The sequence below is a fragment of the Corticium candelabrum genome, chromosome 11, assembly GCF_963422355.1.
Source record: "Corticium candelabrum chromosome 11, ooCorCand1.1, whole genome shotgun sequence".
NCBI classification, from domain to species: domain Eukaryota; kingdom Metazoa; phylum Porifera; class Homoscleromorpha; order Homosclerophorida; family Plakinidae; genus Corticium; species Corticium candelabrum.
Genome location: NC_085095.1, coordinates 595673 through 612270, shown reverse-complemented (window position 1 = coordinate 612270; position 16598 = coordinate 595673). Strand labels below are relative to the sequence as shown.

At 40.8% G+C, this 16598-nt stretch overlaps 1 protein-coding gene and 1 long non-coding RNA gene across 2 annotated transcripts; one reads left to right on the top strand and one right to left on the bottom strand.

Annotated features, from left to right (window-relative positions):
- Positions 1-1414: 1414 nt before the first annotated feature.
- On the bottom strand, positions 1415-8666 carry LOC134186790 (uncharacterized). The gene is made up of 4 exons (XM_062654845.1): positions 8286-8666; positions 8103-8225; positions 7901-7966; positions 1415-2147 (listed from the first exon to the last, which is right to left on the bottom strand). The coding sequence occupies exons 1-4, from the start codon at positions 8527-8529 to the stop codon at positions 1624-1626; spliced, it is 957 nt and encodes a 318-aa protein (XP_062510829.1). The 5' UTR covers positions 8530-8666; the 3' UTR covers positions 1415-1623.
- A 1591-nt stretch (positions 8667-10257) lies between these two features.
- On the top strand, positions 10258-11991 carry LOC134186978 (uncharacterized). Its single transcript, XR_009971032.1, has 3 exons — positions 10258-10372; positions 11254-11304; positions 11377-11991. It is a non-coding gene; the product is annotated as an uncharacterized LOC134186978 (long non-coding RNA).
- The last annotated feature ends 4607 nt before the right edge of the window (positions 11992-16598 follow it).

Sequence of the window (16598 nt, the reverse complement as noted above, 5' to 3'; positions counted from 1 at the left end):
AAGCGCTCTAGCGTTTGTTAGTGCATCATCATCTCTTTTGGTTACAGAACAACCCTTGCCAAGTGGTAAACTCAACTTGCATGACCACCAGGGTAGTTACCCGTAGCACAGAAATAGGTGATGATAAGTGTTCATCACATTGAAAGTGTCATATATCTAGCCCAAGGACTATACCGCTGTTTCAACCAGAGTGGTACGTTGCGGTTACACATGACAAAATGCAACTGCTCATCCAGAGAATCGAGGACAACACTGACGTTGTCAATGCCTAAAAGTGTCTGTTTTTATAGCTTGCTCAATGCACTCTACACGGTGATGCCCTGAAGGATACACTTGTTTAGATTTACTTCAGTCTTGCTAGAGGCCAAGCTTTACGTCATCTAGACAAGCATCTTCTGTTGAGAGAACGCCCTGCCTATCTGTTGGCCGGTACCAGTGGGTATATATGCTCGGTACAGGTTTGATGTTTAGTCAATTCTACTCACTTGCTGACAGAGTCTTGCTACTGCAATCAGGAGATATGAAGATACCGGTGTGCTCTATCCTTGTCGCTGTCAGTGTGACTGCCACTGTCACAACCACAGTCAGTTCCCGGCAGTCAGAAGCAGCAGACACAATCAAAGATGCTGGTGTTCATGCTGCACTCAGAAACAACACAAAACCGGTTCATCCTGTGCTGAAGTCAACACTCAATGCGACACGATCCAGAAAGGTAGAGATGGAAGCCAGCAAGACCAATGCATCAGCTCAAGCTCCATCACATGTGTTGTCTAACGGAAAAAGACGAACTTCGAGTTCTTTGAAAAGCTCTCACAACCCAAACACCAAATCTGTACTAGGGCAGTCGGGATGTCAAGTGCATTTCCAATTCAGAAGTCTTATCATTGATAATTGTGCAGTCACTGTTAGAATAAAGACCTGTTCTGGATACTGCAGTAGCAGTGCATCTCCAGTCCTCAGAAACTATGAGACAAGTAAACAAGTCAAGCTAATACCAGTCTGCAATTGCTGCCGTCCTGTGAAACTGTCTTCAAAAACCACAACAAGAAAATGCAATGGTAAATCTGTTCAAATAACTCTTCCAGAAATGTCAGGATGTTCTTGTCGCCCCTGCCTTCTGATGTGAGGACAGCATTGAAGCATATGTAGAAACTCTTGCATATGGACTTGTAGTTAGTTGATACTGTGGATAGAACAGTATTTCAGATATGCCAAGACTACCTGCATAGCTGATATCTAGAGTAGCTGCTTTAGCGTCAATGATGTGTATATGTGGTCTATCAATTAACATTACAGAGATAGATGCATATCTGGGTCCCCATTTAACATTACATGATGTCTATAGATAGATGCATCTGCCTAAATACAAACCACATGCTCTCTAAATAGCACGACTAGAACAAAACAGTTCTGTATACCACTGATATTCATATATGACCTAATATTTTAGTACATACGACATGTAAACAAAGATGCAGAACAGACTACTGCCTGTACTTACATTATACATAGATAATAAATGTCAATCACATTCTCAGTGTCAATGACAACGCAGGCTCTAGCCAGCTAGACTGGACTATAAAACTAATCAATTAAAGAACAGATAGTATAGTAACTCTCAAATCACCGACCTAGCTCTTTAATTGGAAGACTGCTTTCTTTGAGCTGACCATAGGGTTCACTAGTGTTACCACCATGGTGGTGGCTACTGAAATCGTCGTTGTCTTTGCCTACCCTTTCACCAACTTTCACTGGACTGAGCTCTTTCAGACCAGAAACGGGCTCTGCATGCTCTTTTGACTTCTCTTTGCACTGATGGTTTAGGATTCGTTGTAGTACTCTGGTTAGCCTGGTATAGACCTCTGTTTGCGTTCCCTGCGTGAGGACAGCATGATGAACATGTAGAACTTCTTCACCCATTCCTCCATCAGACTTATAACCGAACGCAACGTAGCGCTTGCTGTGCTTCATGTTGACACACCGGCAGCGGGCAAATTTCAGGTTAATTTTGGAGTTTGAGTGTGGAAATCTGAGATGCACTGTTTTTCCTTTTACCAAATTGAGGTTATTTTGAGGCATTTTGTAGGTATCGAGTAGTGTGACATAATAACCGTTCTTGGTCCTGTTCAAGACAACCACTTCTAAACCTAAACACATGAAATTATCAGTTTGTCTCTACTGACGTACGTAGCGGCTTCATTATTTTGTGTTACAGACGTCGATCCTGATGTTTCATTTAGCTTCTATTCTTTTATCATATTGTATGTATACATAATACACTGGCCTTAAGTTAACATGGGTTGCTAAAATGCACTACACGTATGAGTTATGCCCTACACACACACACACACACACACACACACACACACACACACACACACACACACACACACACACACACACACACACACACACCTATGTGTACATGTATAACAAGTTATACTAGACAAGCAGATTACGTCGGAATTCAAGTACTCAATAACCCTTCTTTTTCAATGTTGCTTGGTTGCCTACTTGCCTTTCTGACAGAGGTGAACACCATTTATCTGAATACCTCAGTCCATGACACCATCATCATGTAGCTATATGGTGTGATCCACAAATAATGGGCAGTCTGCCCACAGTTACTTCACCTGCATGGAAATGGAAAATAAATAAAAAAGAGCCAATTGTCATTTGGTGACACAGCTGCTACAGTTGTGCAAACGTTAAGAAAACATGTTACTGTTCTTGGAAAAACCACATTAAACACTACAGTCATAATGTGTTTGAGGTTCATTGCAATATGCAGAGGTTACTGCACACTACATTACAACAAATGACATGCGGACTATAGGAAAGATAATACAATTAATAACTTCCAGACCATACACATAGATAATCTACAAGTTTTATAGCCAACCTTGTCTTTTAATTAAAGTACTCAAGATAATTCACAAATCAAAATATGCATATCTATACAGTATTTTAAAGTTAATCAAGGCTTGAGAAACTTTCTCTTTGGATATACCACTCATGGTCTATTTATTAATCACACCATGAGAGCATTCAATGTTGAACAATTATTATTGCTGCTATTTCAGGCAATGCTAAAGGGTGCGTTCGATTGGGCTCTTCTGGCCTCTTCGGGTAGAGCCTGGAAGAAGTTGGAAGTGGGGCGTGCTCTTCCAATCAGTAGCAGAGTTGGTAGAGTTGGCTCTTCCCGACTATAGCAGCAGAACTGTAAGAGGGGCGTGCACACAAAGTCTCTTCTGGAAGAGCCCGCACCCAATTTCTGTGCTTCTGTAGAACAACTCTGAGTATGCATGGTTAGCGCACTGTTGGTTCAGTGAAGATGTTTTCCTAATTGTTGACTAGATATGCAATGTACATACTACAAATCTGTGGCGTGCTCACAATCTTCTAAAACAAAATTTAACAATTAATTTAATGTGATCAGAGAAACTTTGAGCCTGATTATTGTTGTAAGTATTACTGCACTGGACTAAATTAGTACCACATTGCACTGCTGACAGTAAAACCAAACACTATCTTAATTAATCATGGAAGCATTGGGCAGCCCTTGTCTAAGCTCAACACAGGTCAATATCTTGCATATACGATAGTATGTATAGTCTCAGACGTAGACCATGTGTACGTTAACAGGTAGCTCCTACATGACTGTTTATAAATAACTCTAGTCATGTAATTGAAACTACACCAATTTAAGTAAGGAGAATCTGAGACAACAATATACATTGAAGTAGCCCATCCAATCTTGGTATCATCTACATGCAAACAATGCCATGGGTTTACACGAGCATCCACTTCACAAGATTACACATATGAATTGTATAAGCAGTGCATAGACAGAGCTCAATATGGTGTGCATACATGACTTTAGAACTGAGCTTCATATAGGCCATCACAAGCATGATTCTTCACACATAATTTGCTTGTGCAGTGCCTAACTACTGCAGCACTTTATTAAGTTTCTGCCAATTGTCTCTTGTAGTTCATTCAAAAGCTAACGGATCATTTGCCATTACTAATGGTAATATGTAGTCTCCTTAGTCTCAAACAGAGCTTTTCAGATTTGGATACTTGAATTAATTAAGCAATAATCAGATAAATGAAACATTCCGGTCTAGTTTAGATCAACTTTAGAATTTAGACCACAATGATGAATACCATACAACACACTTATTGCTAATTGATCATAGAAAGTCTTTAAGATGTGGAAAGGCAGCTATGTAAATGTGACATGTGCAGTGCCCTGTATGTGTGACCCTGTATGTTTGATATAAATCCAGCATAATGTAAGAAATTCCTCTTTCCTGTAACTGTTTTTGTGCGGCTTCGATATTGATCATACTTCTAAGAGTGGACAGGAGTCTGTAGTAGCCACTTTTAGCCTGATTGCTTCAAGTTACGTACAGCCAGGTCTATTCAAGAGCTTGGTCTGGGTTGTAGAAGAGCGAAATTGAGGCCACCATTTTCCATCTACCTGCCTCCACACTTCAAGATCGCAGCACTCTGGAACCTTCGCAAAAGAAAAGGAGAGCCGTATTTGAGAAGCGGGAGGGTAAGGAAGACTCTCGTGCAGGACTAAAAGTACTGCAAATGCCAGGAAAGGTCAGACTCTTGATGACTATATCTAGACTTGTGTCAGTATGAATTCAACGTACGAACTTCAACTCATTTTGTTCTCTTTTTCACAGCAATAGCTAAAGAGATGAATTCACCAGTACACTGTGCCACTATTGTCACTAGTATTCGACATTATCGCGTCATTATTTGAGACAACCTCAAATACGTTTTGACAGCATACGCACTCCACACGAGTACATCCATCATCTCACAACGACCGCAGCTGCACCTGTGATGGTTGTTTACTTACTCGGATGTGCATCGATTACGTTTGCTACTGTACTCCTACTGCTACTTGCGATGATGACAGGCTATCGGGTAGCCTGTCCTCTTCCTCGTCTGCTTCCAAGGCAGCAGGCGATCTCAAAGCTTCAGAGACACTTGTCGCTGAGCTCAAACTTGTGCGGTTTAATCACTATAATGGCTCCCAGCAGATCTTCGAAACGTTATCACCACGTAAAAACCTCCAGAGGGCTCTTCAGAAGAATAACTGTTGCTGCCGTCACCTCTACCCTAGCAGCGTTGCTTTGGATATGAAGATGTAATCATTTTACAGGCCACTGACTGTACAGACACACGTCTCCCCTCTGTGACGTGTACACTACACCACACCCAATACCAGACCTTAAAGAACCGGAAGCAACTTTGACCTGCTATTTCTCAGCGAAGACTTAACTTAAAAATCTCAAACTATTTTTCCTGTCATGTATGCAACTAGAACTATTGATTTCCATCATAAAAGAAGTTTTGATTTTTGCGTTGCAGTTACCTTTTAGAGATTGTGTACTTATGTAGATTTGTCTTTGCAGTATCCCGTTCTTGACTTCCCAAGCACAATCACAATCAACACCTCCTTTATGCACACACTGCAGCACTGAACTAATAGACCAAATTAGGCCAAATTTCGTATAGAGGTACGAATGATGTGCCATGAAGGAGAAGATACAAGGCTCGTGTGTGTGTGTGTGTGTGTGTGTGTGTGTGTGTGTGTGTGTGTGGTGTGTATGTCCATGTGTGTGTGTGTGTGTGTGTGTGTGTGTGTGTGTGTGTGTGTGGTGTGTGTGTGTGTGTGTGTGTGTGTGTGTGTGTGTGTGTGTGTGTGTGTGTGTGTGTGTGTGTGTGTGTGTGTGTGTGTCCATTAGTATCTTTTATTACTGCCTGTTGTACGTATACTTTTACCATACAACAACTAAACGCAATCTTATAACTATTAAGTCAAGCCACAGTAAACTAACTCGATGATCCAAACTATTTGGGAAGTGTTTGTAAATTCAAACTGTATGTTTAATTAATCAAGCAGAACAATTTGACACAGTATACATACAATTATCAAGAAAAAAAACTGACGTTATGTTTGACTGACATGCACTAAAGCTTCCGTGTAGCCATTCCAATCAAATTAGTGCAAAGTATCTCCTTTTACTTAATTAATGTAAGTGACCTACACAGACCTACTAGTACATCGTGGAGAAATGGGCCAGCACGCAGGGTGGTGGGCACACTGCTGCAATCCACGTGATTTGCCAGTATTTGCGTTTGGATAATTGACATTTCAGTTGATTGACTTTCAGATAATCAAAGTTCTATACTGTATTAGAAGACAGCAGCAGAGTCCATAGATATTATTTGTACATGTTTCTGTTTCTAAGAAGGGATGGCTGACAAAGAAACCAGAAAGATGCGGTGCCTTTACAGAGAATGTTTACCTTTTGAATGGACCAAACTACCTTCCAAAATAAATACCTTTCATTTCTAGTTTACACCAAGACGCTAAGACAAGCAAGCTACCATGCAAGCAGATATGCATATACAACTATTGTGGTCATGTCTGAAGCATGAAAATTACCCATGTGACCATGCAGCCCTTATATCAAGTCACAAATTCACAAGTAGAGCAGAAGTGTACCCACATTAAGCATCCTACATTGCCGAATTCATGTAGGTACTGCTGTGTAGCAAATCAAGCGTGATTAGAATGATAATGATAAGGACAGCAATGATAAATTAATGTAACCATTGCTTTGTACATCTGCATGCAAATAGCTCAATTGCCTAAGGACAATAAGAGAACCACATTTATGATCCTACAATTACCAAATATGTCACATATCTAAGACCATTTATAACATGCAGTTAAGCCTGACAGGCCTTGTTTAAGAAAATATATGAAATGCTTGCTACAAACAAATATGATGGTTAGTAATATACCAAGAACTGTTGGTATCTGAGCAAGTTATATATGCCTTGTCTACACATAGGAATTAAATGTGAATGGCTTCTCCCTGTAACTGATTAATTACCCATGAATTGCATAACAGCAGGATATGGTTATGCATGTATGCATGGTAACAAAATGTTCACCTTCTGTGGTTATTGTGGTAATACTGTAATTCAAGTCTTCTTTGATCATTGTATATTTACATGTGATACTATAGACATGCTTTCTCTGGTTTACTGCCAGTCGATAATAACAACAGGTCAAGGACACTGACTACTAGGATATGATTTGTTGTAAAAATGGTTCCAAACTGTTTAGCCTGTTAGCACACCTATGTCAACCATATAATATTATGTATGTCCCATGTGTTCACTGCCTTACTTTGCAAGACATGAATATTTGCCCTACTCTGACATCATCTGCAACCATACTTGTACTGTACTCTTATGTAGTAAAAAAGAACAACTAAGTTGCTCACAACATTTGCATTTGTAAACTGTTAGTCACCTGTTTGTAACAGTCTAGAAAAGACAGGGTGTATGAACTATCCATATTGAACCCGGCTACTAATGAAAGTAAGGTAATGGTGCATATGTCTGTATGTTGATTACCAGAGTTGCCCGCAGCAGGTTCTTGGAAACACTATCCTCTGAGTAATGCAATCCAGGTAACCACAAATTCAATCTAAACATAAGTACCACAGTGGGTCTCTATGGATACACATCTTTAGTAACAATATAATTTATCTCTATTCATCTTCACAGATTTTAGTATTGATGTTGTCCATCATCAGTCTCTTTCAACAATTCGATACTCTATAATGATCTCCATATCCACCTGTGCATATTTATGGGTGGGCCTCTAGAAGCTGTGAAGACAATTGAATACCCACAAGGTAGTGATGCGTTCAAGAACTGCCTGCTTAGCCACAACTATGGAACCCCCTTTAATTAACACAACCATGACCATGGGCAAGCATGAAGGTCCTGCATGGTCTAGAGTTTATTCAATCTAATTTAATTTTATGTCTTATTCTCAGACATGCATTCTTACCAAAATGGAAGTTGAGGCTGCATATGTGATCAAAGTCCTTCCAGTTCTTGACGCATTCACAGTGACCTACGAACAGACTGTTTAGGTACAATATCATCATGTCACACATTCGTTTCCACTATGGCAACTACTGTGCAGTCTACAAACAAGCTTAGTCGTATCGTAGTCGTTATCAGCATTAGAAATAAAATTACACACAAACTTGATGGATGGTGAAGAACTTTCTCTTTGTCCACAGGCTCGTCGAGGTCGCGTGACCTGTCAGCTTGCTTCGGGCGACCAGCGGGTGCTAGCTCCGGCTTTAGACCTTTCGATCGCTTGATTTCTGCATCAAAATAAGCTGCACATACCGAGAATTGTTTATCATGGACAAGATATCATCCACCTTCGTATATCTTCGTATGTACGTTTCGTAGGGGTGGCTGTGATGTCTCAACTCGCGACGGAGCCTCGGTCTCCTGTGTCTCTCTTGACGGTGCGTTTTTCCCATCGATGTCCTTGAAAGACTTCACTACGGTGGCAACCCGTTCTAGATTTATACCACTGCCCTCTTCTGATCTAGCCAGCACCAACGTAGCAACGGCTCCTTGGACGTAGAGTAGGCGAATAAAATCAATCCATGGCCACATGACGATCGACTGTTGTTTGGCTAGAGAAGCAGGACAGCCCGGCCGTCAAGAGAGGATACGCAATTACTTGCACAGGCTCTTACTGATGAGCTACACCGCTCTGGCCTTAGAGTTGACTTGGAGGGTAAGAAATCTAATCACCCAACTAATGTCAATTGTAGGCGTGTCACATTATAATGGACCAATAGAGAGCACATCTATACTTGCCATTTTGATTGTGTCAATATGTAAATGATATGTATGGTCGAGAATCCTCAGAGTGATCTAAAATCAGGGTTTTTCTTATTACATTATTGCCTTTATTTCTCTAGTAAAGATTCTTTAGCTTTAATATGTTTTAGTCTAACAAGGCCATGTTTCTTTGAGTAAATGTTTTCTATTATTTCGCTACCTGAATCATATTTCTGACTCTCTCCAAATTAAAAATAAAAGACTGAGTTTACGTTCACGATGAACTTTGAAACAAAGTAGATTACAACAGCTAGTATAAGCAGTTTGACGTTATAATTTCTATTGAATAGCTAATAAAAATTCAACGTCTCCTCTACTAAAGAAACTCCTGGATGTGCAGGTCTTGAACAGGTAAATGGAAGAATAAGAATTATTTAGGCGAAGAAATACTACCCTACTAGTATTGCAATTGTAAACATGCAGGTGCAGGTATACGTACGGTTTGAAAACAGATCAGTAACGAGTGCCATGTGAGCGGTACGTGTCTCTTTCGCCCCAGGAGTCCCCGTAACGGCTGGTGCAAGTCTACAAAGGGTAACTCGATCAGTTAATTAGTGACAGCGTGCACACATTATGCGCGGCGGTAGGAAGATGAGCTATTCCCACCCGCAATGAAATTTCGCTTAGATACTAGAATTTTTCTATTTTCGGTTTCCTATATTCTTTAATTTACCTGACACTATACATACCAAGCCCAGGTGATATGAATTTACCCTCTAGATGTGTCTAAATGTTCAGTAGGAAGATGTTCACGAGCGGGGGGGACTGTACCGCGTATGCCATCTCGAGTAAGCAAAAAACTACCTCGCTTGCCAGACCGTACACAGATTTGCAAATGTCACTAGCACAGAAAATTTCAATTCCTACACTGAGCGAGGGGCTTTGCCCTCCAGTCCTCCGGTTCCAACGCCGGTGACATTGCACAGGTGCTGGCTTGTAATTGTCAGAATATAAATTCTTACGTCAATACCAATTTAATTGAAGCAAAAGCAACACAACCTGCTTCGAGACGTTGATCTTCTCTTCTGTCAAAGATGGTGGTCTAATTGCAGCAAAATAACAAGTAAACATCTTGTACTAAATTGATTAGACACGAGTACAGTACGCTTACGTACCTAGGAGACATAGCAGCAGATTTTACAGGTACTGTACCGATGATCTGTTGTCTAGCATAACGTAGCCGCAACAACTCATGTTTCTAGAGCAATGTACATTGAGTCGTATGTGGTGCCATCATGAGTGTCGATCAGCAAGAGCAGTAAAACAACTGTAGAATCTAGTCTAGGTACAGAGACTCGAGTTTGGCAAGGTAGAGCCGACAAAGAACTTTTATGTCTGGTACGTTGCCGTTCTATCTGTCCCGGCATTAATATTGCGGCATCGAGTTATTCGTAATTGCGTTTTGGTTAGTGGTTACATGTGTGTACACGGGCATTTCGAGTAGGCGTGACTTCATTTCAATGCTCTGCTCACGTGCACGAAACTAAGAGCTATTTGTACACAGTGGTCAACTCTCTAGCACGAAGGAAGAGTCACGTGGATACAATGCGAAGCTTCTGTCTAGCCACTAGGAATAGATCAGCGGCACTAGATCATACAAAAGATCCGGAAAGTAAGTTTGAATTACTAGCTAGCGCTAGCTCTAGTTGATTTTTTTAGCAGAACTGGGCTAATACTAGACAGGTGCGACACACCACGCCTTGATGCACGAAACTTGACTTGTCTAGTAGACTCGTGTTGAGTCGCCCTACGCTTTCACCAGAATCGGACGTCAAACGTCAACTCACAGATTCATTATACAAAATTAACTTAATTGCATCCTCGCTATTTAGTTCCGGGACCTCGAAAGGGACCTTTTAATACGCGTTTTCTCGTAACACTGAAGCGACAATTCTGCAGTGGGGTGTGGAATGCGGTCTTCGTGCATGGTTTCGTGGCGATTGGCCTAGCAATTTAGCCGTGATTGATGTACAGACAGATGTATTGACAGACAGGGACAGGCAGACAGACCGGGACAGGCAGACAGACAGACAGACAGAGACAGACAGACAGATCAGCCTTCTATAGGTATAGAGATTTGAGACATCTAGCTCAATAGACTAGTGGACCTACCAACTAAGTTAATTTTATATTTCTGTCTCGTAAAAGTTGCATATGTAGCAGATTGCAAATTAAATGGAACTCTTAATTGGCATGCCAAAATACTCAGTTCCATGTCAAACTGAGATGTACAAAATTGAAAAAGTCTGTGTTACATTGATTTTTGTAGACAATTTATGTACATTAGCTATAGGCCAGACATGAGGGTCTAGAATTGTTAAATGATTACCGTACTATTAGTATGGTAGCATATGTACTTTAGAGAATTTGTAGCATGTATGGACTCTGGAGAATGTAAAGTTTCTAGTCTTCATTATTGCAAATTATATATGCAACTTTGATGTTGTAAGACAGTGTTTTTTGTGTGGACACTGCCACTGTCTGCTGCTGTAGGTCAATCTAAGAGTGTTAGTCAATCTGGAGACACCAAGACAGCCAGCCAAGGTATGGTTGTTTTCACTTGACTAATGTGGTTTCTGTAATGGTCAAATTAAGTCATGTCCACATTACTGGTAGACCAGAAATTGATCCAGATCCTGACGCTCACAATCAGATCTGGATTGAGTGTCCACGCTGCACCTTGGAATGCCCTATCGCCCATCATGTGATGCATGTATTAGACGAGCTCTTTTATGTATGTGGAAAGCCTACTTATCAAGTCCAGCTGGCTCTGTACATTTTCTTGTGCCCAAATAAACACAAGAGCAGTTGTTGCTTTGGTGCTCCAACCAGACGAATCTGCTCTGCGGCTAGTGCAGTAACACAATGTCACGTGAGAATGTGAGGGTCAACATGCACTTGTGATACAGAATTGATTTCACGGATCTGGATCAATCATTGATTCAGATTAAACCCACCTCTAGATGTGGAGTGAGATTGATCACGATTGGATCCGGATTGGTTCGAAGTGGATCAGGTGTGGATGTGACAGATTATGATTGGAGATCGAGCTGGGTCCAGTGTCTTGTGTGGACAGTGTTTTAGTGTTAGTGTCATGACTGCAGTTATTGAAGCATACAGATTTCATTTTGTTTGCCTTGGTGTCTTTTCATGCACATCTGATTCCTGTTAGAGACTTCTGTAAGAGTGTTTGGACTTGTTTGTTTCAGCTACGAGCCATAAAAAACGGGACTTTGTACACGTCAAAGAGACTTGGCGAGTAGCATACTCAAAACGTGTTGGGGTTACCTGACTTTTGGTCTGTGACTGTGTGTGGATGTGTGGTGGACTTTCTGTCACACTCAGGAATGTGCCACACCCTTAGTTTGATCCAATCATGAAACAGTATTTGCGATTGATTGTACATGACAACCATAGACAAATGAACGAACCACCAATCAGATTCATGAAACCTTCATGAAAGAGTTTTTATCAGAACAGTGTAATTCTGTTTGTAATTGCCAGGTCTTGTTGGAAATAAACGACACACCTTACCAGGCCACAACTGCTAATGTGAAATTAATCACTTTCTTGGCTTACCACATTTATACGGGAAGGTAACATTGTATAACAATAAGCGGTGTCCCTAGTCTCGAAGTTCCAGACCAATTTTTTTTGGGAGACGGTCTGGAACTACGAGGCTACTATGTCCTGTATGTGATAACTCTTGCTACTGTTCTTTGACGACTATGGACTTTGTGATCATATGAAGCGACAATTGCTTTGTACGATTCTACAAATACATTTTACAGGTAGCACATTGAAAAGGAAAATAGTCACTAAATTCATAATTTTTCATGACAATCCTATCTGGTTTCAGAAAGCACATAGCTGTGGAAGCAATAATGTAAACACAGCTCCAATTACATTCACATACAGCAGTCAGGCTAACTCAGTTAGTAATCAACCAAGATTCCACCTAACTAGATCTCTGGGTGGTCTTTTCCTACCTTGTCAACAGACAATTATGAAAACATTAAGAGAGAGGACTGCCCATTCATTAGACTGGTATTGGAACCTTAATATACAATTGATTGTTAGGCCATGCAACAGTACATGATGCCCAGAAGCAACAGAGACACTTTCATTAATTAATAACCATAAATGCATAATAGGGCTTTAATTTAATTTATCTATTTCTTAATAATATTTCTTACAATAAATTTGAGTTTGCTTGGGTGCTTCTTCTGCAGTTTTGTGATTTTTTGCTATCCTCAAAGTGTGCTAACAACTAATAATTTCTAACTACTCAATTGAAATTCTTCAAGTACAGTATTCTTTTTCTTAAGTCATTTTGTTTTGAAAAGTTGGAGTTTTGTCAAGAAAATGGTTGTACCTCAAATGAAAGACCGGCATTATTATAGTGATTATAAACCAAGCCTATTCTTAATTAAAGAGACAAACTGGCAGTGTGAAGTGTAGGTAGTCTATGATCAAAAGGTTTAATCAAAGAACTTAATTGTGTTTCTAAGTCTCTCTTTGTTTCAAATGCAAAGGGCAGTAACAAACTCCACACACTCACAAACACACACACACACACACACACACACACACTACACACACACACACACACACACACACACACACACACACACACACACACACACACACACACACACACACAAATGGCAAATGGACAAGGAGCTGCCGTTTGTTACGGTTACACCCCCAGCCAGTTGGCTGGGTTCCTGTGCACTACGCAGGAGCTATGGATCGTGCTGAGCAATCTTCTGGAGCATGGCCAGGTACTTGCAGGATCACCAACTGCGACGCCAACTGTGGTACCAAAGTTCCACCTGGACCCCAGTGGCTGATGGACTTTGTTGCAGTCGGGGCCTTGCCACCCCAGTCAAAGACCAGGTACTCATTTATACTCCTGAGTTGAGAGGTAATTGTGTGTGAGTTTCATGCCCAAGGAAATTATACCATAGCTCACCATCACTGTGACTTGAACCTGCAACTCTGCAAGTTCCCGGATGTAAACACTCCATAGAAGACTGAGCCATCACACGACACACGTGCACACACACACACACACACACACACACACACACACACACACACACACACACCCCTTTGTCATCCTTTGTCATCTCTCTCTTTGTGCAATAAACCGTACACACCGCTTCAGATTGCAAGGCTAAAGGGGGAAATCACAACTACACCCTGGTTACAAAAACCACACGGAGTGCAACTTCTAGGCCAGCTCCTAGCCGTGTTAACTAAAGCACGTTTCCGGACACACACACGCACACACATACACACACACACACACACACACACACACACACACACACACACACCTTGGAGCTGTCTATGTTGCAAAGCAACATGGTAGTGGTGCTCTGAGTATACCCAGAGTTAATGGCAATTCACAGTCAAAAATTAACGACTACAGAAACACTTATGTCTAGTTAGGTGTCCTTGTGTATGAAAGCTTTTCCCACAAGTACATTGAAAATTATGGAAGCGTTTCACTTGTGGGGTCTTCAGTGTCCAGGTCTCTGCACCATATAGCAGGAATGACAATCCTACTGACACACACACACACACACACACACACACACACACACACACACACACACACACACACACACACACACACACACACACACACACACTACTGTACAGGAGACCCTCGATTATCCGACCCTGTTTGGGCAATTCACGAAGGAATAGGGATTGGATAAGTGAAAAGAACAAATAATCGAAGTGTCAGAGTTTCAACCGTACCTTGAAGTTTCAGTCTGCTTATTTGAGACCCAGTATGTACATAGTCTGAACTCTGAAACATGCATGTACAATATGCTGGTGTAAGGCGATTGCATGAAGACGTAATACGTGTACTATATATGTAAACTACAATCACCAAACTAAGCCTCTGTATATTTTGTCGCCATCACTGCGCATTGTCACTGCACTTGCGTAAACGGGCTTGTGACGCTTCGCAAACATGGTCAGATAATTGAGGGGTCAGATAATCAAGGTTGCATAAGCGAGGATCTACTGTACTTGAAATCACAGGAACGACGATCATCAGTTATTACTGTATGTTGTTAGATCTCTTGTAAGTTGTAAGTATAGACAGCTATTTTTGACTCAAAAGTATGGCATATATTTTGCCAATGGAGAAGTCTCTAGTAGGTATTGCTGATGTTAGAATATGATTTTACTTGTTTATGTTGGCATTTGTTGATACAATTCTTTACTGTCATTTGTCTCAAATAGTTGAACACCACACCTACATAGGGACTTCCAGTAGGTGTGATTGAAGGTGGCTTTCTCATTTGTTTTGATTGATTTGCAAATTTTCAAGTTGCTTTGAGAACATCTTTAAGTCATTTCTGTGGCTCATGATGATATGTGCAGCAGCTCAGTTGAAACTACAACGTTTCCTAGTTTTTTTTTGTGTGCAAACAATGTGGCCCATCTGTCTAGCATAGCAGCAACTGAATCCCGTTTCTTCAATGCTTATGGAAGTTTCTCAAAGCACGACATGTTAGTTTTGCAATCAGACTAATGAATGCACAGAAATGCCAAAGTTGCAGCCAAATATTACGTGTTCCTATTACAAGAGCTGTATGTATGAGTTCTCAGCTGTTTGAGAATAAGATCAGGCATGTAGCTTCCTAAGAACACAAAGGTCACATACACCTCCAAAATTTTTAACCTTGGTTTGCAAGAATGCACATGATACATGCATTATGTGCAAATACATGGGTATACAGTATGAGAAGTCCTCTTGTGGTCGTAATTTACGTGATTCACGTGATTCGGAATCATTCATTCCATACTTGAAATATTTGAAACAATGTGGGTCATGTGCAAAGTCGTATTTGTTGTGGAAATCTGAGCATTCCCTTTAGACAGGTCTAAGCTATGCCCCTGCCCTTGAAACTAAACATTGTTCTCTTTGAGATCATTTTAGTGCACATCATAACACTGAGGTGGCATATTAATTAATAGCCGCATCCCCAGACTCTCTTGTGCCAACTCTTGTGCGGTGCTAATCTTGTTCTGTGCCAGTATGACAATATAAGAATTAGACAAGCACCAGACAAGACTAACACGAGAGAGTCTGGAAAAGAGGCTAGTATGTTAACAACAACAAATTGACAAACACTACACTATGTACAGATCTCATGCAGCTATCATTATTCCACTGTAATTTGATCTATTCATTTGGACGACAATCTTACTTGTGTTAAAACGCCAGACAGAGAGTGTTGATTAGATTTGGGAAGGCTTGATGGAAGCCAATGTTGCTAACAGCTGAGGTTTCACAGTTTTTATGTTGAAGGGAGACCAAAGCCCATAAGTCTTCACCACTAAACAGTTTGATAACATGCACCAGCAGCAGCAGCAAGCGCTTGGCATCATGGTGAGTGTCATTTTGTTCTTAAATTATGCTGAATCTGCCATGACATGAACTCTCACCACTTCTTTTGTCACATATATGCAGTGATTGCAGGGAGTCACTTTGATGTCAAAGGTAGGTCAACATTCCAAAATATCAGAAAGTTAGACATCACCAGGACAACTTTTACCAGAACCACTTCATGCATTTGTGCATTTCATCTTCTTTACAACAGACTTGTTCTCAACCAAACCAATTAGGCCAGGAAAGTACCTTCAACTAATACGTTGTCCCAACAAGTGCATTCTGGACCAAGCCCACAACTGCATATTGTGCATAAGATAGAATTTGGTGAAAAGTGAAGCATATTGATCTTCAGCCACAATAAACGGCAACAACAAACTCACAAATGAAAAGACACAGTTTCGGTTAGGAACTCTTT

Bases quoted from the DNA above. Each gene is read 5' to 3' on its own strand.
- LOC134186790 (XM_062654845.1), bottom strand. From the start codon at position 8,529: ATGTGGCCATGGATTGATTTTATTCGCCTACTCTACGTCCAAGGAGCC. The intron at 7,967-8,102 runs GTTTGTGTGTAA...GTCTGTTCGTAG, and splicing joins AGTTCTTCACCATCCATCAA to GTCACTGTGAATGCGTCAAG. The intron at 2,148-7,900 runs GTAAGAATGCAT...TCATGTGTTTAG, and splicing joins CAGCCTCAACTTCCATTTTG to GTTTAGAAGTGGTTGTCTTG.